This window comes from Ornithodoros turicata, unplaced genomic scaffold (genome assembly GCF_037126465.1).
Source record: "Ornithodoros turicata isolate Travis unplaced genomic scaffold, ASM3712646v1 Chromosome122, whole genome shotgun sequence".
Taxonomy (NCBI): Eukaryota; Metazoa; Arthropoda; class Arachnida; order Ixodida; family Argasidae; genus Ornithodoros; species Ornithodoros turicata.
Genome location: NW_026999304.1, coordinates 313,515 through 334,126, shown reverse-complemented (window position 1 = coordinate 334,126; position 20,612 = coordinate 313,515). Strand labels below are relative to the sequence as shown.

Below are 20,612 nucleotides of genomic sequence, written 5' to 3'. Positions count from 1 at the left end.
AATTTCCTAGATAGCGAATAATACATCAAAGGAGTGAACCGTGCGTCGGCCGGGAATCGAAGCCGGGTCAACTGCTTGGAAGGCAGCTGTGCTAGCCACTATACAACCGACGCGACCAGCGAGCAAAAACACTTCCCGTTCTCCTTTCGGGCATCATAATCCACACAGAATTTAATTTCCTAGATAGCGAATAATACATCAAAGGAGTGAACCGTGCGTCGGCCGGGAATCGAAGCCGGGTCAACTGCTTCGAAGGCAGCTGTGCTAGCCACTATACCACCGACGCGACCAGCGAGCAAAAAACACTTCCCGTTCTCCTTTCGGGCATCATAATCCACACAGAATTTAATTTCCTAGATAGCGAATAATACATCAAAGGAGTGAACCGTGCGTCGGCCGGGAATCGAAGCCGGGTCAACTGCTTCGAAGGCAGCTGTGCTAGCCACTATACCACCGACGCGACCAGCGAGCAAAAACACTTCCCGTTCTCCTTTCGGGCATCATAATCCACACAGAATTTAATTTCCTAGATAGCGAATAATACATCAAAGGAGTGAACCGTGCGTCGGCCGGGAATCGAACCCGGGTCAACTGCTTGGAAAGCAGCTATGCTAGCCACTATACCACCGACGCCGACCAGCAAGCAAAAACACTTCCCGTTCTCCTTTCGGGCATCATAATCCACACAGAATTTAATTTCCTAGATAGCGAATAATACATGAAAGGAGTGAACCGTGCGTCGGCCGGGAATCGAACCCGGGTCAACTGCTTGGAAGGCAGCTATGCTAGCCACTATACCACCGACGCGACCAGCGAGCAAAAACACTTCCCGTTCTCCTTTCGAGCGTCTTAATCCACACAGAATTTAATTTCCTAGATAGCGAATAATACATGAAAGGAGTGAACCGTGCGTCGGCCGGGAATCGAACCCGGGTCAACTGCTTGGAAGGCAGCTATGCTAGCCACTATACCACCGACGCGACCAGCAAGCAAAAACACTTCCCGTTCTCCTTTCGGGCATCATAATCCACACAGAATTTGATTTCCTAGATAGCGAATAATACATGAAAGGAATGAACCATGCGTCGGCCGGGAATCGAAGCCGGGTCAACTGCTTGGAAGGCATCTATGCTAGCCACTATACCACCGACGCGACCAGCGAGCAAAAACACTTCCCGTTCTCCTTTCGGACATCTTAATCCACACAGAATTTAATTTCCTAGACAGCGAATAATACATCAAAGGAGTGAACCGTGCGTCGGCCGGGAATCGAACCCGGGTCAACTGCTTCGAAGGCAGCTGTGCTAGCCACTATACAACCGACGCGACCAGCGAGCAAAAACACTTCCCGTTCTCCTTTCGGACATCTTAATCCACACAGAATTTAATTTCCTAGACAGCGAATAATACATCTAAGGAGTGAACCGTGCGTCGGCCGGGAATCGAACCCGGGTCAACTGCATCGAAGGCAGCTATGCTAGCCACTATACAACCGACGCGACCTGCGAGCAAAAACACTTCCCGTTCTCCTTTCGGACATCTTAATCCACACAGAATTTAATTTCCTAGACAGCGAATAATACATCAAAGGAGTGAACCGTGCGTCGGCCGGGAATCGAACCCGGGTCAACTGCTTCGAAGGCAGCTGTGCTAGCCACTATACAACCGACGCGACCAGCGAGCAAAAACACTTCCCGTTCTCCTTTCGGGCATCATAATCCACACAGAATTTAATTTCCTAGATAGCGAATAATACATCAAAGGAGTGAACCGTGCGTCGGCCGGGAATCGAAGCCGGGTCAACTGCTTGGAAGGCAGCTGTGCTAGCCACTATACAACCGACGCGACCAGCGAGCAAAAACACTTCCCGTTCTCCTTTCGGGCATCATAATCCACACAGAATTTAATTTCCTAGATAGCGAATAATACATCAAAGGAGTGAACCGTGCGTCGGCCGGGAATCGAAGCCGGGTCAACTGCTTCGAAGGCAGCTGTGCTAGCCACTATACCACCGACGCGACCAGCGAGCAAAAACACTTCCCGTTCTCCTTTCGGGCATCATAATCCACACAGAATTTAATTTCCTAGATAGCGAATAATACATCAAAGGAGTGAACCGTGCGTCGGCCGGGAATCGAAGCCGGGTCAACTGCTTCGAAGGCAGCTGTGCTAGCCACTATACCACCGACGCGACCAGCGAGCAAAAACACTTCCCGTTCTCCTTTCGGGCATCATAATCCACACAGAATTTAATTTCCTAGATAGCGAATAATACATCAAAGGAGTGAACCGTGCGTCGGCCGGGAATCGAACCCGGGTCAACTGCTTGGAAAGCAGCTATGCTAGCCACTATACCACCGACGCCGACCAGCAAGCAAAAACACTTCCCGTTCTCCTTTCGGGCATCATAATCCACACAGAATTTAATTTCCCAGATAGCGAATAATACATGAAAGGAGTGAACCGTGCGTCGGCCGGGAATCGAACCCGGGTCAACTGCTTGGAAGGCAGCTATGCTAGCCACTATACCACCGACGCGACCAGCGAGCAAAAACACTTCCCGTTCTCCTTTCGAGCGTCTTAATCCACACAGAATTTAATTTCCTAGATAGCGAATAATACATGAAAGGAGTGAACCGTGCGTCGGCCGGGAATCGAACCCGGGTCAACTGCTTGGAAGGCAGCTATGCTAGCCACTATACCACCGACGCGACCAGCGAGCAAAAACACTTCCCGTTCTCCTTTCGGGCATCATAATCCACACAGAATTTGATTTCCTAGATAGCGAATAATACATGAAAGGAATGAACCATGCGTCGGCCGGGAATCGAACCCCGGTCAACTGCTTAGAAGGCAGCTATGCTAGCCACTATACCACCGACGCGACCAGCGGGCAAAAACACTTCCCGTTCTCCTTTCGGGCATCTTAATCCACACAGAATTTAATTTCCTAGATTGCGAGTAATACATGAAAGGAGTGAACCGTGAGTCGGCCGGGAATCGAACCCGGGTCAACTGCTTAGAAGGCAGCTATGCTAGCCACTTTTTTTTTTTTAACCTTTATTCCATGCTAAAACGTACATATAAAACCTCAATGGCTACTTCGCCATTCTGTAAGTTAATAGGGTGTGCCGTTTCCTAATTTTGTTCGTCTTCAGCTGGCTCTGCGGCGTCTTCACTGTGGTACTCTTCCGTACCCTCTTGTTGCTCGAAGCAGGTGCCTTTACATCGCTGTCTTTCACCAGCTGGCGTACTTGTTCCTTGCTGTGATGGTCTGCAGCAGGCTCCTAAGTCCGCTGCAAGTGATATCGTCTTCCCGTGCTGTCACCACTGTGAGCACCCATTCAAGGCTGGTGAGGAAGTGGTTCCATGGTGTCTTCGGCTTGGCTTTGCCTTCAGAAATGGCCATCCTGTACCGCCATAAGGAGTGGAGACCGATGACCACCAGAGCGGCCGACGTGTTGTTGTCTTCGCAGCCGTCGAACACGAGGAATTTTAGAGAAAACCAGTCAATGTTGATGTCCAGACCGGTGCACGCTCTGAACTGCTCCCAAAAATCTCGTGCTCGTTTGCAGTTTACAAACACATGAAACAGGTCTTCTTCAGCGCTGCACAGGTCACACCTCACTGACCACGGGACAAAGAATCCTTTTCTCTGCAGCCGGACTTTGACCGGCAACACTTCGCAGTGGAACCTTGTGAAGAGGTCCTTCGCGCCGGATGGTACGCAGAACTTGCGTAGCCTTTTGAAGACGTTCTGGGCTTCTGTTGTGAGAAGGAACTTCCGATAGAGCGGTTCTGGTGTCACGCTGTCTACAGTATCCCAGTAGAGCTTTCTCCGTTTAACCTTGCTGAGGTAGTCCCAAGAGAAGCGCATTTCAAAAAAGGCAATAGCCGCTCCGATCTCCCTGTAGAACGCCCTAGTCTCCTTTGCCCTTGCCGGATTTTCTAGTGACACTGTCCACCTATGGAGGTGATGTGCTCCAAGTGTCTGTGTGCAGCTTCTGAGGAATGGATCGTCCTGGTCCCTGAAGTAGAGGAACCTCTGTACTTTGAGCTTAATGTCGAGGTTCACAAGTCCAAATCCACCTTTGCTTGGGCTCAAGAAGAGGTTCGATCGTCGCATCTTTTCCATTGGAGAATTCCACACAAAGGTGGCACACAGTCGGTGGAACTTGTTGACCACTGCATTGTTGTATTTCGTGCATTGGGCAGTATACAGCACTGCTGGGTACAAGCAGGAATTGCATACGTACGCCTTGTTGAAGAGCGTGAGGAACCGTCCGTGCCAGGGAGTCAGCGAGTGCATGAGCCGGTTCAATTTGGGGTTCCATACGTGTGCTGCTTGCTTTCTTAAGTCGAACTCGACTCCGAGGTACTTGTCAACCTTGTTTGTCCACTGCAAGCCAAGAAGATTGGTTGGAGTTTCTTCCCACGGTCCAAGCCAGCTGCCTAATGTCTTGCTGAGGTTGAGCTCTGCTCCGGAGTGCTTCGAGAACTCCTGAATGGTGTCTAGTGCTTGTTGGACTCCCTCAACAGTGGTGCACACTACGGTTACGTCATCGGCATACGCGAGAAGCTTGATGCTTTCCGCGCCTATCTTGAGCCCTTGAATACTTTCGTTGGAACTGATCATGCGACATAGCGGTTCCAGGTATGCGGCGAACAGAAGCGGTGAAAGTGGACACCCCTGCCTCACTGATGAATGAATCGGTATGGGTTTGCTTAACCTCCCGTTCACTACTAATCTGGTGCTGATGTCTTCGTAGCAGAGCTTTATCCAGGCCATTAGGGAGCTCCCGACCTTCAGTTTTTCAAGAACCGCCCAGAGGTACTGGTGACTGACTCTATCGAACGCCTGCCGCAGGTCAACCTGGAGAAACGCACAGCCGGGCAGGTAGTGTTTCGGCAGCCTCGCACACCGCCCGCATCACGTGTAAGTTTCGTGCGATCGACCTGCCCTTGACTCCGTAGACTTGATGCTGACCAATGGCAGTCCGCAGGCAACCCTCTAATCTGTTATTGAGAACCTTGGCAAATATCTTGTAATCAGCGCAGAGAAGGCTGATTGGTCGAAAATCGTTAACTGTTGGAGCTTCGCTGTTCTTGGGGTTCTTTTTAGGGATAAGGACAGTGAAGGATTGACGCATTGATGGCGGAAGCAACTTTCTCGAAGCGATGTCGTCGAACACCAACTTCAAGATTGGGGAGAGCAAGGTAGCGAACCTTTTATAGAATGCTGATCCAATTCCATCCGGGCCCGGAGCTTTGTTTCTTCCCAGCTGTCGGATAACTCTCTCTATCTCCCTCGTTGTTATTTCGCCGTTCGCTGCTTCTGCTACTTCTGTCTTTACTGCCGGCAAATCGAGGCCGCTTATAGCTTCGGTAACGTTTGTCCCAGTTGATGACGAGAACAGACCGCGGAACTTCTCGTAGAACAGTCCTTCGATTTCCTCTTGCGATGTCGCAGTGCCGTCTGGACTGTTCAAACATGTAATGGCGTTGAACGATCCCCTTTCTCTTTCCCGTAGGAGGAATACTTTGCTGGGCGTTTCCTCACGCGACACCGCGTTTAGCCGGCTCCGAATTGCTGCACCCTTGTATCGTTTTTCCAAAATTTCAAGAAGCTGCTTTTTCACTTCTCCAATTTCCTGTGTATACCGTCCGGGGGTGTGGTCTTCCTCTGCGACTAACACACGGAGGTCTTTGGTAAGTGACCGGGCCTGTTCCCTCTCCTTGAAGCTTCTTGACTGACTATAGGATATTGCTTTGTTTTTGAAGTTTGTCTTGAAGATCTCCCACGTAACGGCGTTGATACTGTTTCCGCTCTTGTATTCTGTGATCATGTTTTCCACTTCCTGACAGAAAGTCTCTTCTTCCAGGATGCTTTCGTTGAGCTTCCACGAATAAGACCTTGCCTTGCTGATGCAACTTGTGGCCTGAGCGCTGAGATCGATGTCGACGCTGACGAGTCCGTGGTCCGAGAAAGGTACCGGCGTGACGGTGTAGTTGCAGGCCGTCTTGTCCCAGTCAGCGGAGAAATAGATTCTGTCGAGTCTTGCATGGGACGCACCTTGCCAGTGAGTGTACCGCTGACTAGGTTCCGTTCCTACCGCAGCAACGTCGACCAAACTGAAATCTGTCACCAGCTTCTTGAATTCCGTCACACTAGCGTCCCTCCTGAAAGGGTAGCTGCAGTCATACTTGCTGGTTACCATATTGAAGTCGCCACAGAATACAACTTTTGCCGGTGTGTCCACGAAAGCTCTCAGCTCAGAGAAGAACATTTTCCTGTCGTCCCTTATATTTGGCGCGTAGACACAAATTACTCGCGCTAACTGGTTGGCGATGAGCAGATCGACACAGGTAAATCGGCCGGTTTGGTCAAGCATGGTGTCGACGACGGTGACGATACTGTCCTTCTTCACAAATATCGCTGTCCCCGCACTGTGACCAGTGCCTGCGGAGTGGTAGCAGTAGTAGTTACGTTTAAAGAAATTAACAAGGTCCTTCTCTTGTTCCGCGGTAGAGATCTTCGTTTCCTGGAGGCAGATAATGTCTAGTTTGTGTTCCTTTATCATTTCCATGAGCCAGTGCTTTCTGTTTTGCCGAATCAGACTGAACGTGTTAAAAGTTGCCACTCTTATTTTTTTTCTTGACATGGAACGAGTTTGGAAAGCGACCGCTGGTTACTGGGTGGCCGTGAAGTGAAGGTCGTTCAGCTGTGATGCACCAGCTTCCTCCAGCGGGACCACCGGCATCGGGGCGTCCCCTTTCTTCCATCTACTTTCAAACCTTGCGTCCCTTCTCTGCTCTCTTAGATAGTCCTTTACAGTGGTGGCATGCCTCTCTGACTCTCTTTTCCTTTTCATTGAATTTTCCTCTACTTCGGCCATATCTGCGTCGCTATCTTCTGTGTCTTTGTTATCACATTCCTCATTTGGTATCTGTGTTCGCTTCTTGCTCGTGCCCTCTTCTTGGGATGGAACCTTTTCAACGTCCTTGTTTTCCTGGGTACTATCTTCAGTTTTATCCGCTTCTTCCTGGTCCATTAGATTTTCTGTAATCGTGTCGTTACCTTGCCCCCGAGTCTTGCTGGCATAGGTTTGCACACAGTCTTCTGGGTCATGACCGAACGATTTACATTTCTTGCACCATGTCGCCGTACACTGATTGCGTATGTGCCCTACCTGTTTGCACCGCAGGCACAATGGCGGCTTCCCCCGGTACCGAAACAAGTAACGGGTCGCCCCTGATATGGATCATGTATGGGATTTGGTCGACGGTGGATCCTTCGCGTAGCCGCAGCTTGACTATCCGAGTCGTCGTTTCTATGCCAGCAAATTCCGCACACTTCCACGTCTCTCTTGCCGTATCCAGGACGTCACCATACTCTGTCATAGCGTTGCGGATTACGTCATCACCTAAAATCGTAGAGACCCAGTGAAGCTTCAGAGTTATTTCTTTTGCGTTTGGGTCGATTACGATGCACCGTTTGTCTTTCACAAGCATCTCCTTTTGCTTCAGCAGCTTCGCCTTCTCTGTCTCGCTCCTGAACGTTATGGCCCACACGTGGTTATAGCGGTAAGCCCCTAATGCACAAATCTCTCGTCTATCAACAACGTCTCTCAGTGGGGCATCAAAGTCCAGCACTTTGTACGGTTTAGCGGAGGGATCCGCATGCATGATGACCGTGTTAGGCGATAAGTTACCTGGCGTAATAGTAGGTAGGATGGTCTTGTAATCTGTCTGGGAAGCACTAGGCCTAACTTCATCCCGGCTCGGAGCCGTTGCCGCCGCTCGCAGGGAGCTCATTCCACGTCCGTTCACCTCGGTGCCAGGAACTGGAATGCTATGCTAGCCACTATACCACCGACGCCGACCATCGAGCAAAAACACTTCCCGTTCTCCTTTCGGGCATCTTAATCCACACAGAATTTAATTTCCTAGATAGCGAATAATACATGAAAGGAGTGAACCGTGCGTCGGCCGGGAATCGAACCCGGGTCAACTGCTTGGAAGGCAGCTATTATAGCCACTATACCACCGACGCGACCATCGAGCAAAAACACTTCCCGTTCTCCTTTCGGGCATCTTAATCCACAGAGAATTTAATTTCCTAGATAGCGAATAATACATGAAAGGAGTGAACCGTGCGTCGGCCGGGAATCGAACCCAGGTCAACTGCTTAGAAGGCAGCTATGCTAGCCACTATACCACCGACGCGACCATCCAGCAAAAACACTTCCCGTTCTCCTTTCGGGCATCTTAATCCACACAGAATTTAATTTCCTAGATAGCGAATAATACATGAAAGGAGTGAGCCGTGCGTCGGCCGGGAATCGAACCCGGGTCAACTGCTTAGAAGGCAGCTATGCTAGCCACTATACCACCGACGCGACCATCGAGCAAAAACACTTCCCGTTCTCCTTTCGGGCATCTTAATCCACACAGAATTTAATTTCCTAGATAGCGAATAATACATGAAAGGAGTGAACCGTGCGTCGGCCGGGAATCGAACCCGGGTCAATTGCTTGGAAGGCAGCTATGCTAGCCACTATACCACCGACGCTTCCATCGAGTAAAAACACTTCCCGTTCTCCTTTCGGGCATCTTAATCCACACAGAATTTAATTTTCTAGATAGCGAATAATACATGAACGGAGTGAACCGTGCGTCGGCCGGGAATCGAACCCGGGTCAACTGCTTGGAAGGCAGCTATGCTAGCCACTATACCACCGACGCGACCAGCGAGCAAGAACACTTCCCGTTCTCCTTTCGGGCATCTTAATCCACACAGAATTTAATTTCCTAGCTAGCGAATAATACATGAAAGGAGTGAACCGTGCGTCGGCCGGGAATCGAACCCGGGTCAACTGCTTGGAAGGCAGCTATGCTAGCCACTATACCACCGACGCGACCATCGAGCAAAAACACTTCCCGTTCTCCTTTCGGGCATCTTAATCCACACAGAATTTAATTTCCTAGATAGCGAATAATACATGAAAGGAGTGAACCGTGCGTCGGCCGGGAATCGAACCCGGGTCAACTGCTTGGAAGGCAGCTATGCTAGCCACTATACCACCGACGCGACCAGCGAGCAAAAACACTTCCCGTTCTCCTTTCGGGCATCTTATCCACACAGAATTTAATTTCCTAGATAGCGAATAATACATGAAAGGAGTGAACCGTGCGTCGGCCGGGAATCGAACCCGGGTTAACTGCTTGGAAGGCAGCTATGCTAGCCACTATACCACCGACGCGACCAGCGAGTAAAAACGCTTCCCGTTCTCCTTTCGGGCATCTTAATCCACACAGAATTTAATTTCCTAGATAGCGAATAATACATGAAAGGAGTGAACCGTGCGTCGGCCGGGAATCGAACCCGGGTCAACTGCTTGGAAGGCAGCTATGCTAGCCACTATACCACCGACGCGACCAGCGAGTAAAAACACTTCCCGTTCTCCTTTCGGGCATCTTAATCCACACAGAATTTAATTTTCTAGATAGCGAATAATACATGAAAGGAGTGAACCGTGCGTCGGCCGGGAATCGAACCCGGGTCAACTGCTTGGAAGGCAGCTATGCTAGCCACTATACCACCGACGCGATCAGCGAGCAAAAACACTTCCCGTTCTCCTTTCGGGCATCATAATCCACACAGAATTTAATTTCCTAGATAGCGAATAATACATCAAAGGAGTGAACCGTGCGTTGGCCGGGAATCGAACCCGGGAATCGAAGCCGGGTCAACTGCTTGGAAAGCAGCTATGCTAGCCACTATTCCACCGACGCCGACCAGCGAGCAAAAAACACTTCCCGTTCTCCTTTCGGGCATCATAATCCACACAGAATTTAATTTCCTAGATAGCGAATAATACATGAAAGGAGTGAACCGTGCGTCGGCCGGGAATCGAACCCGGGTCAACTGCTTGGAAGGCAGCTATGCTAGCCACTATACCACCGACGCGACCAGCGAGCAAGAACACTTCCCGTTCTCCTTTCGGGCATCTTAATCCACACAGAATTTAATTTCCTAGCTAGCGAATAATACATGAAAGGAGTGAACCGTGCGTCGGCCGGGAATCGAACCCGGGTCAACTGCTTGGAAGGCAGCTATGCTAGCCACTATACCACCGACGCGACCATCGAGCAAAAACACTTCCCGTTCTCCTTTCGGGCATCTTAATCCACACAGAATTTAATTTCCTAGATAGCGAATAATACATGAAAGGAGTGAACCGTGCGTCGGCCGGGAATCGAACCCGGGTCAACTGCTTGGAAGGCAGCTATGCTAGCCACTATACCACCGACGCGACCAGCGAGCAAAAACACTTCCCGTTCTCCTTTCGGGCATCTTATCCACACAGAATTTAATTTCCTAGATAGCGAATAATACATGAAAGGAGTGAACCGTGCGTCGGCCGGGAATCGAACCCGGGTTAACTGCTTGGAAGGCAGCTATGCTAGCCACTATACCACCGACGCGACCAGCGAGTAAAAACGCTTCCCGTTCTCCTTTCGGGCATCTTAATCCACACAGAATTTAATTTCCTAGATAGCGAATAATACATGAAAGGAGTGAACCGTGCGTCGGCCGGGAATCGAACCCGGGTCAACTGCTTGGAAGGCAGCTATGCTAGCCACTATACCACCGACGCGACCAGCGAGTAAAAACACTTCCCGTTCTCCTTTCGGGCATCTTAATCCACACAGAATTTAATTTTCTAGATAGCGAATAATACATGAAAGGAGTGAACCGTGCGTCGGCCGGGAATCGAACCCGGGTCAACTGCTTGGAAGGCAGCTATGCTAGCCACTATACCACCGACGCGATCAGCGAGCAAAAACACTTCCCGTTCTCCTTTCGGGCATCATAATCCACACAGAATTTAATTTCCTAGATAGCGAATAATACATCAAAGGAGTGAACCGTGCGTTGGCCGGGAATCGAACCCGGGAATCGAAGCCGGGTCAACTGCTTGGAAAGCAGCTATGCTAGCCACTATTCCACCGACGCCGACCAGCGAGCAAAAACACTTCCCGTTCTCCTTTCGGGCATCATAATCCACACAGAATTTAATTTCCTAGATAGCGAATAATACATGAAAGGAGTGAACCGTGCGTCGGCCGGGAATCGAACCCGGGTCAACTGCTTGGAAGGCAGCTATGCTAGCCACTATACCACCGACGCGACCAGCGAGCAAAAACACTTCCCGTTCTCCTTTCGAGCGTCTTAATCCACACAGAATTTAATTTCCTAGATAGCGAATAATACATGAAAGGAGTGAACCGTGCGTCGGCCGGGAATCGAACCCGGGTCAACTGCTTGGAAGGCAGCTATGCTAGCCACTATACCACCGACGCGACCAGCGAGCAAAAACACTTCCCGTTCTCCTTTCGAGCGTCTTAATCCACACAGAATTTAATTTCCTAGATAGCGAATAATACATGAAAGGAGTGAACCGTGCGTCGGCCGGGAATCGAACCCGGGTCAACTGCTTGGAAGGCAGCTATGCTAGCCACTATACCACCGACGCGACCAGCGAGCAAAAACACTTCCCGTTCTCCTTTCGAGCGTCTTAATCCACACAGAATTTAATTTCCTAGATAGCGAATAATACATGAAAGGAGTGAACCGTGCGTCGGCCGGGAATCGAACCCGGGTCAACTGCTTGGAAGGCAGCTATGCTAGCCACTATACCACCGACGCGACCAGCGAGCAAAAACACTTCCCGTTCTCCTTTCGAGCGTCTTAATCCACACAGAATTTAATTTCCTAGATAGCGAATAATACATGAAAGGAGTGAACCGTGCGTCGGCCGGGAATCGAACCCGGGTCAACTGCTTGGAAGGCAGCTATGCTAGCCACTATACCACCGACGCGACCAGCGAGCAAAAACACTTCCCGTTCTCCTTTCGGGCATCATAATCCACACAGAATTTGATTTCCTAGATAGCGAATAATACATGAAAGGAGTGAACCGTGCGTCGGCCGGGAATCGAACCCAGGTCAACTGCTTAGAAGGCAGCTATGCTAGCCACTATACCACCGACGCGACCAGCGAGTAAAAACACTTCCCTTCTCCTCTCGGGCATCTTAATCCACACAGAAGTTAATTTCCTAGATAGCTAATAATACATGAAAGGAATGAACCATGCGTCGGCCGGGAATCGAACCCCGGTCAACTGCTTAGAAGGCAGCCATGCTAGCCACTATACCACCGACGCGACCAGCGGGCAAAAACACTTCCCGTTCTCCTTTCGGGCATCTTAATCCACACAGAATTTAATTTCCTAGATTGCGAGTAATACATGAAAGGAGTGAACCGTGCGTCGGCCGGGAATCGAACCCGGGTCAACTGCTTAGAAGGCAGCTATGCTAGCCACTATACCTTTCTTTTTTTTTTTTTTATTCCGATAAAAATACACTGTACACTTTAAAAACCTTCCCTGAATGTCACCCCCTACCTAATGGCTGCTGCTTTGCGGCCGTACACTTGTCTGCAAAGATTAGCCTCCCCTTTCTGCACTTTGTTTTTTACAATCTTCCAGCAGTCTTCGAGTTCGTCGTCTTGCAGCACGCTCAATGTCCACAGCAGCTTTTCTTTAAAGCGTTTCCACGGAGGCACTGGCTTTTCTCGGCACTCGATCTCGTCCATTCTGAAACTCCACAGCGCGTGTAGTCCCAGCACTATCAAGCTTGCCACTGCGTCGCTTTCCGAAGCCTCACCAAAGTCCAGAAATTTTATAGTAAGCCACTGCAGCGTGACGTCCTTCTCGATCAGTTCTCTAAACCCACACCAGAATTGCAGAGCTCTTCTGCACAGCAGAAACACGTGAGTGAGCGTTTCCTCTTCTCCCGGACAAGCCGCGCAACATATCGACCAAGGTACGATAAATCCCTTCCGTCTGAGCCATGATTTTACAGGAAGCACTTCCCAATGAAGGCTGAAGAAGAAGTCCTTCGCTCCTGTGGGGACCTTGAGTTTCCTTACTCTTTTAAGGACACCCTCGTTATTATTGGGGAGCCTGCACATTCTATAAAGCGGTGTAGGTAGACTTGCTGCGATCGTGTCCCAGTAGAGCTTCTTTTTCCCCACAGCCGTCAGGTAATCCCACGAGAACCGTTGTTCAAAAAAAGTTACTGCTTCTGCTATCTCCCTGTAGAATGCCAACGCGGGCGTTCGGCGGCTTGCGCTTACTGATGATGCCGTCCACCTCGCAATGTAAGCGCAACCAAGCACTTGAAGCGCCGCCCTTAGGAAAGGATCTTTCTGATCCCGGAAGTACAAGAAGCGTTGCACTTTTAGTTTGATGCTCAGGTTCACCAGTCCTAAACCACCTTTTTTTAAGCTAAAGAAGAGATTCGTACGTCGCATCTTCTCCATCGTCGATTTCCAGATGAAGGTCGCGCACATTCTGTGGAACTTGTTGCACGTATCTACGTCGATTCTGGAACACTGCGCAACGTAAAGCACTGCGGGGTATAGCACCGAGTTGCAGATATGGGCTCTGTTGGTGAAAGACAAATATCTTCCTTGCCAACCTGTGAGGTTTCCACGGACTGACGTCAGTTTCCTTGCCCATGTCGTTCCTCTGTCCGAATTGAAGGTAACGCCCAGATACTTTCCAAGTGTTCTTGTCCAGGAAATTCGCATGAATTTTTCCGGTGCGTACGTCCATCCGCCCAGCCAGGTCCCCAATGACTTCGCCAAATTCAAGCAGGCTCCCGATACTTTGCTGTAGTCTTGTATTGTCCTGATCGCTTCGCAGACTTGTAGTTTAGATGTGCATATAACGGCGATGTCGTCTGCATAAGCCAGCAAGTTAACGTGTTCGGCCCCCATCTGTATCCCCTTGATGTACTGGTTTCCTGCAATCCTCCTGCACAAAGGTTCCAGATAGAGAGCGAAAAGCACTGGAGATAAAGGGCAGCCTTGGCGGACCGCAGAGAGAATGGGTATTCCCTTGCCAACACTGCCGTTCACCCGGAGCCGAGTAGATACTTGATTGTAGCAAATGGTGAGCCATCTGATAAGGAATCCCCCAATTTGGCATTTTCGCAGCACCGCGAACAGAAAAGAATGACTGACACGGTCGAACGCTTGGCTCAAATCAGTTTGAAGTACTGCAAAAGGCTGAGATGATAAGTCCGCTACTTCACACACAGTGCGCATGATGTGCAAATTTCTTGCAATTGACCTCCCGTGCAGGCCGTATGGTTGATGAGTTCCTATAACTTCCCGTAGTCCGTTTTCCACTCTTGCGGAGAGAATTTTCGCTAAGATTTTGTAGTCAGTACACAAAAGACTGATAGGCCGGTAGTCAGAGAGAGATGGAGTGTCCTTACTTGATGTCTTTTTTGGTATTAAGACTGTGATGGATTGTCTCATGCTTGGCGGAAGTAGGCCTCTTCTGGCCACGTCTTCGAAAACTTTCTTCAGAATACCGCACAACAGATCGCTGAACATTTTATAGAAACTGGCCCCTATACCATCAATACCAGGAGATTTATTCCTTCCAAGCTTTTTTATAGCTCTGCTTATTTCATCTTCTGATATTTCTGTGTTGATAATCTCCTGACATTGTCCGCTCACCGTGGGTAATCCTTCCAGCCATGACCCATATCCGCCTTGTAGACTTGGCTTCTCTCTGAAGAGGCTGGTGTACTTCTCTTGAAATGCATCTATGATGTCTTCCTCCTTGGTCATGGTACGGCCCTCATTTTTTTATCGCATTGATGGTGTTCCTGTCTGCTCTTTCCCGCTCCTTGAATCGGAACACCTTGTAAGGCGTCTCCTCCCTTGCTAGCGTTTGCACTCTGCTTCGAATCAGCGCTCCACGGTGTTCTTCTTCGTACAGCTTTTGAAGTTCATTTTTAACTGCCTTGATGTCTTCTTTAAAACAGCCTGGATGACTACATTCTGCTTCTACCAATATTAACAGCGTTCCCATGAGCCGTTTCTTTTCCCGTTTTTTCTCGAATGCTCTGATCTGCGAATACTCGATGGCTGTTCTTTTCACCTTCTGTTTGAATCCTTCCCATGTGACAGCATTTACGTCTTCGTCCGTGCTATATTCTTCTATCAGTCTCCTCATTTTTTCCCGGAAGCCATCTTCCTCCAGGATACTTTCATTCATTTTCCATATACTGTGTCGTTCGTTTACTTTACTGGTTGGCCGTTTCTTCACAGCAACTGACACCGAGACTAAAGCGTGATCCGAGAAGAATTGAGGCTTCACCTCATAGTTACTCACATACGGCATTAGTGTTCCGGATATATACATCCTGTCCAACCTAGCGTGGGAAGTCCCTTGGAAGTGAGTGTACTTCATGCTATCTGCCGACTTTCCATCCCATACGTCCAGTAGGTCACTATCCTGTATTAATTTCAGGAGATCCTTCCTACTTGTGTCAGCCTTCACTTGCTTGTACGAGCAGTCTTCTTTCCTCAGTACGCAGTTAAAATCACCACACATCAGGACCTCCCATGTAACGTTCACAAACTGCTTGAGCGACGCGAAGAAGTCTTTTGTGTCCGTTGTTTCATTGGGAGCATACACACATACGATTCTGATCATACTCTGGCCATGCAGGACATCCACTATACACAGCCGTCCACTTTCGTCAAGCACACTATCAATCACAGCTAATCCCGCGTTTTTCCTCACCAGAATCAAAGTGCTCACCTATTGCTGTTGAAGAGTAGCACCAAAATTTCTCCCTAAAGAAATTCACGAGTTCTTTTTCTTGTTCTATCGTAGCAATCTTTGTTTCTTGAATGCAGGCAATATCAACCCTCTCGGCAGATAACACATCGCTAGTCCACCGCTTCCGCTTTCTTGATAACAAACTCACTACATTTAATGTTCCCACCTTTATTGTCTTCGTACTTGCCATCTTGCGCTTAGTTGATAAAGCTGACGTAGCCCCTGACTAAAAGAAACCGGGATCGTCCAACTGTGATGACCCAACTTCCTCCAAGGGCAACTGTACTTCAAGGGTACGTCCCTGACATGCTTTCTTTTTTATGTTCTCCAAAATGTCTTCCTGGTTCGCTTCCGCTGATTCGATGTTTTTTCCAGTGTCCTCCCCTTTCCTTTTTCCGTACGCCTCATGTACAAGGGTCCAGTCCTTCACAGTCTCTTTGCATTCTGGGGGCGTTGTTCTATTGTCTCCCGGGTCTCCTTCCCTTATATTTCCTTTCCCTGCGACGAAATTAACTTCAGCTGCTTGTTGTTGCTTTTCCTCTCCTTGCTGCATGGCATGTTCTGTGTCCTGGATATCCATTACGATTTCTTCGTTATGTTTTTCCGGCCAGCCTCTTGTCATTGAAGCATAAGTCCGAACGCAGTCCTGTTGTACATGTCCAAATCCCTTACAGCTACGGCAGTAGTCCGTCCTGCATTGGCTTCGTATATGTCCCACCTGCTTACATCGCAAACATAATGGAGGCTTCCCTGGGACCGATATCAGCACTGTCACACCCATTATTTTCAGCTGGTACGGAATGCTTTCAGTGGAAACGCCATCCTTAAGCTGTATGGTGACGGAACGTGTAGTTGTTTCCACTCCTTCCAGTCCAGGTAGCCGCCATTTCTCTCTAACAATATCAGTGGTTTTTCCGTACGTGGACAGTGCCCGGCGTACTACTTCGTCCGAGACATTCATTGGTATCCAATGTAGCTTTAGCGTAACCTCGCTTGAGTTGGGGTCGATGATCATACACCTTCTTCCCTTCACTTTCAACTCCCCAACTTGCCTTAGTTTCTCTTTTTCCGCCTCCGAGTGAAAGGTGACGATCCACACGTGGTTGAAAAGATACGAGCCAAAACTTGCTATCTCCTTCATGTTCACAGCTTCTCCCAAAGGGGCCACAAAATCCTGCCCTTTGTACGGCCTGGCCGACGGGTCTCCATGAAGAAACACAGTGTTCTTTGAAATTTCACCTTTTGGTAACGTTGGCATGATTATTCTGTACGATTCCTGTACCATGTTGTTAGCCTCATTCCTCAACGACGACGATTCATCCCGGCTAGGGTTAGCCGTTACAGCCGCTCCAACGGAGCTCATGATGCACACGACCGGTCAGCACAAGCGCCGGAAGTAGAATCTATGCTAGCCACTATACCACCGACGCCGACCATCGAGCAAAAACACTTCCCGTTCTCCTTTCGGGCATCTTAATCCACACAGAATTTAATTTCCTAGATAGCGAATAATACATGAAAGGAGTGAACCGTGCGTCGGCCGGGAATCGAACCCGGGTCAACTGCTTGGAAGGCAGCTATGCTAGCCACTATACCACCGACGCGACCAGCGAGTAAAAACACTTCCCGTTCTCCTTTCGGGCATCTTAATCCACACAGAATTTAATTTTCTAGATAGCGAATAATACATGAAAGGAGTGAACCGTGCGTCGGCCGGGAATCGAACCCTGGTCAACTGCTTAGAAGGCAGCTATGCTAGCCACTATACCACAGACTTTTTTTTTTTTATTGGCAACAAATGTTCGAAAACATATTGTTTCTCGTCACAGTTCGATAAAAACGCAGTCAAAACTAGGCCTACTTTGGCCCTTCTTTTCCACCTAAGTTCATCGCAACACTCCCCATTGTGGCGGGGTAGGGAGCTTCACTCCAAAATGCCAAAGCCCACGATCAGCACTGCGATATCATTGGGTACGTCAGTTAGTGGGTGAGGGCCCTCATTCCCTAAGATGTGCTACATATATTGTATGCATCAAAGTTACTTCACTAGACATATTCCGTGTTGCGCGCTGTAGAATTTTCCAATCACTCTCGAGACGCTTTGTTTATCATCAGTAGCTTGCACACGGTTCCAAATGTCTCTGGTTTGAGGTTTCTGACGATGTTGGCGAGCCTGATCCAGCGATGCTCGTCCTTTAGCTTGTTGTGCCCAGCTAGTGATGCCGTCCACAGTAACTTCTCTTTCAGGTACGTAACCGGTGGCGCCGCTCTTACGTCGCACTCGACTCGTGCTGTGCGTGCCTTCAACAACGCGTGTAGTCCTGTCATTGCGATCACACTGAGAAGTTCGGCGCTTGGGTCATTGGTGAACATAAGAAATTTGAGGTTTTCGTACGTGAAGTCCGCCGTAATCTCCAGCGACACACGGAGGTCACTCCAGAAGCGCAGCGCCGTTCTGCAATCGGAGAAAACATGCCTTAGTGTTTCGTCGTGGCCACAGACATCGCATTTCCCATTGTTCGGCACAAAGAAGCCTTTCCCCATCATCCACTTTCTCACTGGGAGGACTTCACAATGGAAACGGACAAAGAAGTCCTTTGTCCCCGTAGCTACTGGCAGCCTGCGAATTCGCTTCAATGTATCCATCCCTACCGTGTTCCCGCCTAATTGGCGATATAGTGGAGGAGCAAATGTACTGGATATCGTGTCCCAGTAAAGCGTTTTCCTTTTCACGCTTGAGAGGTATTCCCACGAAAACCTTTCCGTGAAGAACTGGACACTTTGATTAACCTCCTTATAGAAGCCCAAGACTCGATGATTATTCACCCCGTCTTCTGTGGTGACGATCCATGGCAGGAGATGGTGCGCTCCCAGCGTCTGCATGGCGACCCTGAGTTCTGACCTTGCCTCATCTCTAAAGAACATGAACCTTTGAACCTTAATCTTGATTGCCAGGTTGACCAGGCTCAAACCTCCTGCTTCGAGAGGCCAGAACAGGTTTGACCGACGCATCCTCTCGAACTTGGATTGCCACAAGAAGACGGCGCATATCCTTTCAAATCGACGCATTGACAGTGTGTCGATGGTGGTTGCCTGTGCAGAGTACAAAACCGCTGGGAACAGCACGGTGTTGCATATATAGCTTCGGTTAATTAGTGATGTACCTCTTCCCATGTAAGGCTTTTGCTTTGCGTGAAGGGAGTTAATCTTCCGCTGCCACTTCGTGGCGTCCGGAGTGCACCAGTCCAGATTGACTCCTAGATAAGTTCCAACTTCTGACGTGCATTTCATCTGCATGAACACTGTTGACCTGTCGTCCCAGTCTCCCAAACACGTGCCTTGAGACTTCTTCACATTTAGTTTGGCTCCCGAGCAGACGCAAAACAATTGCAAGACAGCAAAAGCCTCCTCCAGTCCCTCCCTGCTAGTGCAGATAAATGCCACATCGTCAGCGTAAGCCAGCAGCTTCACTTCTGTCTGCGCCAACTGCAGGCCCTCGATTTTTTCATTGTTGATAATTGCACGACATAGCGGCTCAATATATACGGCAAAGAGAACCGGTGACATAGGGCAGCCCTGCCGGACAGACTATTCAACTGGGAACCTAGCTCCAATTTTTCCGTTGATAATGAGTTACGAAGATATGCCTTTATAGCAGATCTTCACCCACTCGAGCAGGTCCTTTCCGACATCAATCCAGCACAGGAGGTCATCAAGAAATTCATGACTTACGCGATCAAAAGCCTGACTGAGATCAGCCTGGAAGACGGCTAGAGGTGTCCCAGTAGTTTTCGCTACCTCGCACGCAGTCCTCATGATGTGGAGATTGTCAGAGATCTTCCTTCCTTTGATTCCGTAGGCCTGGTGGTTTCCTACGACCCTCCATAACACAGAGTCCAACCGTCTTGCTAGCACCTTGGCGAGAATCTTGTAGTCCACACATAAAAGGCTTATTGGGCGATAGTCTGATGTACTGGGTATTCCCGCCTCCTTGGTCTTCTTTGGGATGAGTACCGTGTGGCATCTTCTCATAGATGGGGTCATCATTCCTCTTGTTCTGATATCATCAAACACGTCTTCCAGGATATAAGAGAGATCTTCTTCAAATGTTTTGTAAAAAGCAGCGCCAAGCCCATCTGGACCAGGTGCCTTATTTCGAGACAACTTTCTTATGGCGGCTCTAATTTCCTTCCGTTTGATTTTTCCTGTCCCTTTCTCCCTATCTTCAGGGCCCACCTTTGGAACGTTCTTGAATATGTCTCCGGTTTCAGCGTATGGCGTCTCTCCTTTACCAAACAGCTCACGATAGTGCTGATAGAAAGCATCAGCTACTGCCCCAGTCCCCTTCTGATCCGTGCTTTCAGTGCGAACTCTCTCTATTTTGTTTTGACACCTTCTTTCTCGTTCTCGCAAAGAAAAGACCTTTGTGGGAATTTCATCCCTTTCGATGACTTGCAGACGACTGCGAACCTGTGCCCCTCGCCACTTCGCACGCATTTGTTCATGTATTTTCTTCTTAATTTCTTTCACGTCTTCTGCAAACACCCCGGGCGTTTTTTCTTCTTCTCTTACGATTGTTACAAGACTCCCCAGTAGAGCTTTCATTTCATTCTTTCTTTCCTTGACCTTTTTCTGCCCGTACTCAATCGCTTTTTCCCGAACTGCTTCTTTAAACGTTTCCCAAGCCGGAGCATTCATGTGCGTCTTGCGTAGATCACCAATCCTAAGCTTCAATTCGGACACGAAGTTTTCGTCTCTTAATATACTTTCATTCATCTTCCATGGCAATTGGCATTTTCTGACGTTCGACGTCCTGTTTGCATTTAGCAGCGCCGTTACTAAAGCGTGGTCGGTGAAGAAGAGTGGCTTAGCTTGGTACTCCGCAATGCTTGGGTTCA

General features: G+C 49.1%; 1 protein-coding gene and 38 non-coding genes across 39 annotated transcripts; all 39 read right to left on the bottom strand.

Annotated features, from left to right (window-relative positions):
* Positions 1-214: 214 nt before the first annotated feature.
* Positions 215-286, bottom strand: Trnar-ucg (transfer RNA arginine (anticodon UCG)). The gene has a single exon. It is a non-coding gene; the product is annotated as a tRNA-Arg (tRNA).
* Positions 287-388: 102 nt separating this feature from the next.
* On the bottom strand, positions 389-460 carry Trnar-ucg (transfer RNA arginine (anticodon UCG)). Its single transcript has one exon. It is a non-coding gene; the product is annotated as a tRNA-Arg (tRNA).
* Positions 461-561: 101 nt separating this feature from the next.
* On the bottom strand, positions 562-633 carry Trnag-ucc (transfer RNA glycine (anticodon UCC)). The gene has a single exon. It is a non-coding gene; the product is annotated as a tRNA-Gly (tRNA).
* Positions 634-735: 102 nt separating this feature from the next.
* Trnag-ucc (transfer RNA glycine (anticodon UCC)) lies at positions 736-807 on the bottom strand. Its single transcript has one exon. It is a non-coding gene; the product is annotated as a tRNA-Gly (tRNA).
* Positions 808-908: 101 nt separating this feature from the next.
* Positions 909-980, bottom strand: Trnag-ucc (transfer RNA glycine (anticodon UCC)). The gene has a single exon. It is a non-coding gene; the product is annotated as a tRNA-Gly (tRNA).
* Positions 981-1,254: 274 nt separating this feature from the next.
* On the bottom strand, positions 1,255-1,326 carry Trnar-ucg (transfer RNA arginine (anticodon UCG)). The gene has a single exon. It is a non-coding gene; the product is annotated as a tRNA-Arg (tRNA).
* Positions 1,327-1,427: 101 nt separating this feature from the next.
* Trnar-ucg (transfer RNA arginine (anticodon UCG)) lies at positions 1,428-1,499 on the bottom strand. The gene has a single exon. It is a non-coding gene; the product is annotated as a tRNA-Arg (tRNA).
* A 101-nt stretch (positions 1,500-1,600) lies between these two features.
* Trnar-ucg (transfer RNA arginine (anticodon UCG)) lies at positions 1,601-1,672 on the bottom strand. The gene has a single exon. It is a non-coding gene; the product is annotated as a tRNA-Arg (tRNA).
* A 274-nt stretch (positions 1,673-1,946) lies between these two features.
* Positions 1,947-2,018, bottom strand: Trnar-ucg (transfer RNA arginine (anticodon UCG)). Its single transcript has one exon. It is a non-coding gene; the product is annotated as a tRNA-Arg (tRNA).
* Positions 2,019-2,119: 101 nt separating this feature from the next.
* Positions 2,120-2,191, bottom strand: Trnar-ucg (transfer RNA arginine (anticodon UCG)). Its single transcript has one exon. It is a non-coding gene; the product is annotated as a tRNA-Arg (tRNA).
* A 101-nt stretch (positions 2,192-2,292) lies between these two features.
* On the bottom strand, positions 2,293-2,364 carry Trnag-ucc (transfer RNA glycine (anticodon UCC)). Its single transcript has one exon. It is a non-coding gene; the product is annotated as a tRNA-Gly (tRNA).
* Positions 2,365-2,466: 102 nt separating this feature from the next.
* On the bottom strand, positions 2,467-2,538 carry Trnag-ucc (transfer RNA glycine (anticodon UCC)). Its single transcript has one exon. It is a non-coding gene; the product is annotated as a tRNA-Gly (tRNA).
* A 101-nt stretch (positions 2,539-2,639) lies between these two features.
* On the bottom strand, positions 2,640-2,711 carry Trnag-ucc (transfer RNA glycine (anticodon UCC)). The gene has a single exon. It is a non-coding gene; the product is annotated as a tRNA-Gly (tRNA).
* A 101-nt stretch (positions 2,712-2,812) lies between these two features.
* Positions 2,813-2,884, bottom strand: Trnar-ucu (transfer RNA arginine (anticodon UCU)). Its single transcript has one exon. It is a non-coding gene; the product is annotated as a tRNA-Arg (tRNA).
* Positions 2,885-7,981: 5,097 nt separating this feature from the next.
* Positions 7,982-8,053, bottom strand: Trnag-ucc (transfer RNA glycine (anticodon UCC)). Its single transcript has one exon. It is a non-coding gene; the product is annotated as a tRNA-Gly (tRNA).
* Positions 8,054-8,154: 101 nt separating this feature from the next.
* On the bottom strand, positions 8,155-8,226 carry Trnar-ucu (transfer RNA arginine (anticodon UCU)). The gene has a single exon. It is a non-coding gene; the product is annotated as a tRNA-Arg (tRNA).
* Positions 8,227-8,327: 101 nt separating this feature from the next.
* On the bottom strand, positions 8,328-8,399 carry Trnar-ucu (transfer RNA arginine (anticodon UCU)). The gene has a single exon. It is a non-coding gene; the product is annotated as a tRNA-Arg (tRNA).
* A 101-nt stretch (positions 8,400-8,500) lies between these two features.
* Trnag-ucc (transfer RNA glycine (anticodon UCC)) lies at positions 8,501-8,572 on the bottom strand. The gene has a single exon. It is a non-coding gene; the product is annotated as a tRNA-Gly (tRNA).
* A 101-nt stretch (positions 8,573-8,673) lies between these two features.
* Trnag-ucc (transfer RNA glycine (anticodon UCC)) lies at positions 8,674-8,745 on the bottom strand. The gene has a single exon. It is a non-coding gene; the product is annotated as a tRNA-Gly (tRNA).
* Positions 8,746-8,846: 101 nt separating this feature from the next.
* Trnag-ucc (transfer RNA glycine (anticodon UCC)) lies at positions 8,847-8,918 on the bottom strand. Its single transcript has one exon. It is a non-coding gene; the product is annotated as a tRNA-Gly (tRNA).
* Positions 8,919-9,019: 101 nt separating this feature from the next.
* On the bottom strand, positions 9,020-9,091 carry Trnag-ucc (transfer RNA glycine (anticodon UCC)). The gene has a single exon. It is a non-coding gene; the product is annotated as a tRNA-Gly (tRNA).
* A 100-nt stretch (positions 9,092-9,191) lies between these two features.
* On the bottom strand, positions 9,192-9,263 carry Trnag-ucc (transfer RNA glycine (anticodon UCC)). Its single transcript has one exon. It is a non-coding gene; the product is annotated as a tRNA-Gly (tRNA).
* A 101-nt stretch (positions 9,264-9,364) lies between these two features.
* Positions 9,365-9,436, bottom strand: Trnag-ucc (transfer RNA glycine (anticodon UCC)). Its single transcript has one exon. It is a non-coding gene; the product is annotated as a tRNA-Gly (tRNA).
* Positions 9,437-9,537: 101 nt separating this feature from the next.
* Positions 9,538-9,609, bottom strand: Trnag-ucc (transfer RNA glycine (anticodon UCC)). The gene has a single exon. It is a non-coding gene; the product is annotated as a tRNA-Gly (tRNA).
* Positions 9,610-9,898: 289 nt separating this feature from the next.
* Positions 9,899-9,970, bottom strand: Trnag-ucc (transfer RNA glycine (anticodon UCC)). Its single transcript has one exon. It is a non-coding gene; the product is annotated as a tRNA-Gly (tRNA).
* Positions 9,971-10,071: 101 nt separating this feature from the next.
* Positions 10,072-10,143, bottom strand: Trnag-ucc (transfer RNA glycine (anticodon UCC)). Its single transcript has one exon. It is a non-coding gene; the product is annotated as a tRNA-Gly (tRNA).
* Positions 10,144-10,244: 101 nt separating this feature from the next.
* Trnag-ucc (transfer RNA glycine (anticodon UCC)) lies at positions 10,245-10,316 on the bottom strand. Its single transcript has one exon. It is a non-coding gene; the product is annotated as a tRNA-Gly (tRNA).
* A 100-nt stretch (positions 10,317-10,416) lies between these two features.
* Trnag-ucc (transfer RNA glycine (anticodon UCC)) lies at positions 10,417-10,488 on the bottom strand. Its single transcript has one exon. It is a non-coding gene; the product is annotated as a tRNA-Gly (tRNA).
* Positions 10,489-10,589: 101 nt separating this feature from the next.
* On the bottom strand, positions 10,590-10,661 carry Trnag-ucc (transfer RNA glycine (anticodon UCC)). The gene has a single exon. It is a non-coding gene; the product is annotated as a tRNA-Gly (tRNA).
* Positions 10,662-10,762: 101 nt separating this feature from the next.
* Trnag-ucc (transfer RNA glycine (anticodon UCC)) lies at positions 10,763-10,834 on the bottom strand. Its single transcript has one exon. It is a non-coding gene; the product is annotated as a tRNA-Gly (tRNA).
* Positions 10,835-11,122: 288 nt separating this feature from the next.
* On the bottom strand, positions 11,123-11,194 carry Trnag-ucc (transfer RNA glycine (anticodon UCC)). Its single transcript has one exon. It is a non-coding gene; the product is annotated as a tRNA-Gly (tRNA).
* A 101-nt stretch (positions 11,195-11,295) lies between these two features.
* On the bottom strand, positions 11,296-11,367 carry Trnag-ucc (transfer RNA glycine (anticodon UCC)). The gene has a single exon. It is a non-coding gene; the product is annotated as a tRNA-Gly (tRNA).
* A 101-nt stretch (positions 11,368-11,468) lies between these two features.
* Trnag-ucc (transfer RNA glycine (anticodon UCC)) lies at positions 11,469-11,540 on the bottom strand. The gene has a single exon. It is a non-coding gene; the product is annotated as a tRNA-Gly (tRNA).
* A 101-nt stretch (positions 11,541-11,641) lies between these two features.
* Trnag-ucc (transfer RNA glycine (anticodon UCC)) lies at positions 11,642-11,713 on the bottom strand. Its single transcript has one exon. It is a non-coding gene; the product is annotated as a tRNA-Gly (tRNA).
* Positions 11,714-11,814: 101 nt separating this feature from the next.
* On the bottom strand, positions 11,815-11,886 carry Trnag-ucc (transfer RNA glycine (anticodon UCC)). Its single transcript has one exon. It is a non-coding gene; the product is annotated as a tRNA-Gly (tRNA).
* A 101-nt stretch (positions 11,887-11,987) lies between these two features.
* Trnar-ucu (transfer RNA arginine (anticodon UCU)) lies at positions 11,988-12,059 on the bottom strand. Its single transcript has one exon. It is a non-coding gene; the product is annotated as a tRNA-Arg (tRNA).
* Positions 12,060-12,159: 100 nt separating this feature from the next.
* Trnar-ucu (transfer RNA arginine (anticodon UCU)) lies at positions 12,160-12,231 on the bottom strand. The gene has a single exon. It is a non-coding gene; the product is annotated as a tRNA-Arg (tRNA).
* Positions 12,232-15,940: 3,709 nt separating this feature from the next.
* On the bottom strand, positions 15,941-17,077 carry LOC135371798 (uncharacterized). The gene has a single exon (XM_064605750.1). The coding sequence runs from the start codon at positions 17,075-17,077 to the stop codon at positions 15,941-15,943; it is 1,137 nt and encodes a 378-aa protein (XP_064461820.1).
* A 169-nt stretch (positions 17,078-17,246) lies between these two features.
* Trnag-ucc (transfer RNA glycine (anticodon UCC)) lies at positions 17,247-17,318 on the bottom strand. Its single transcript has one exon. It is a non-coding gene; the product is annotated as a tRNA-Gly (tRNA).
* Between the last annotated feature and the right edge of the window lie 3,294 nt (positions 17,319-20,612).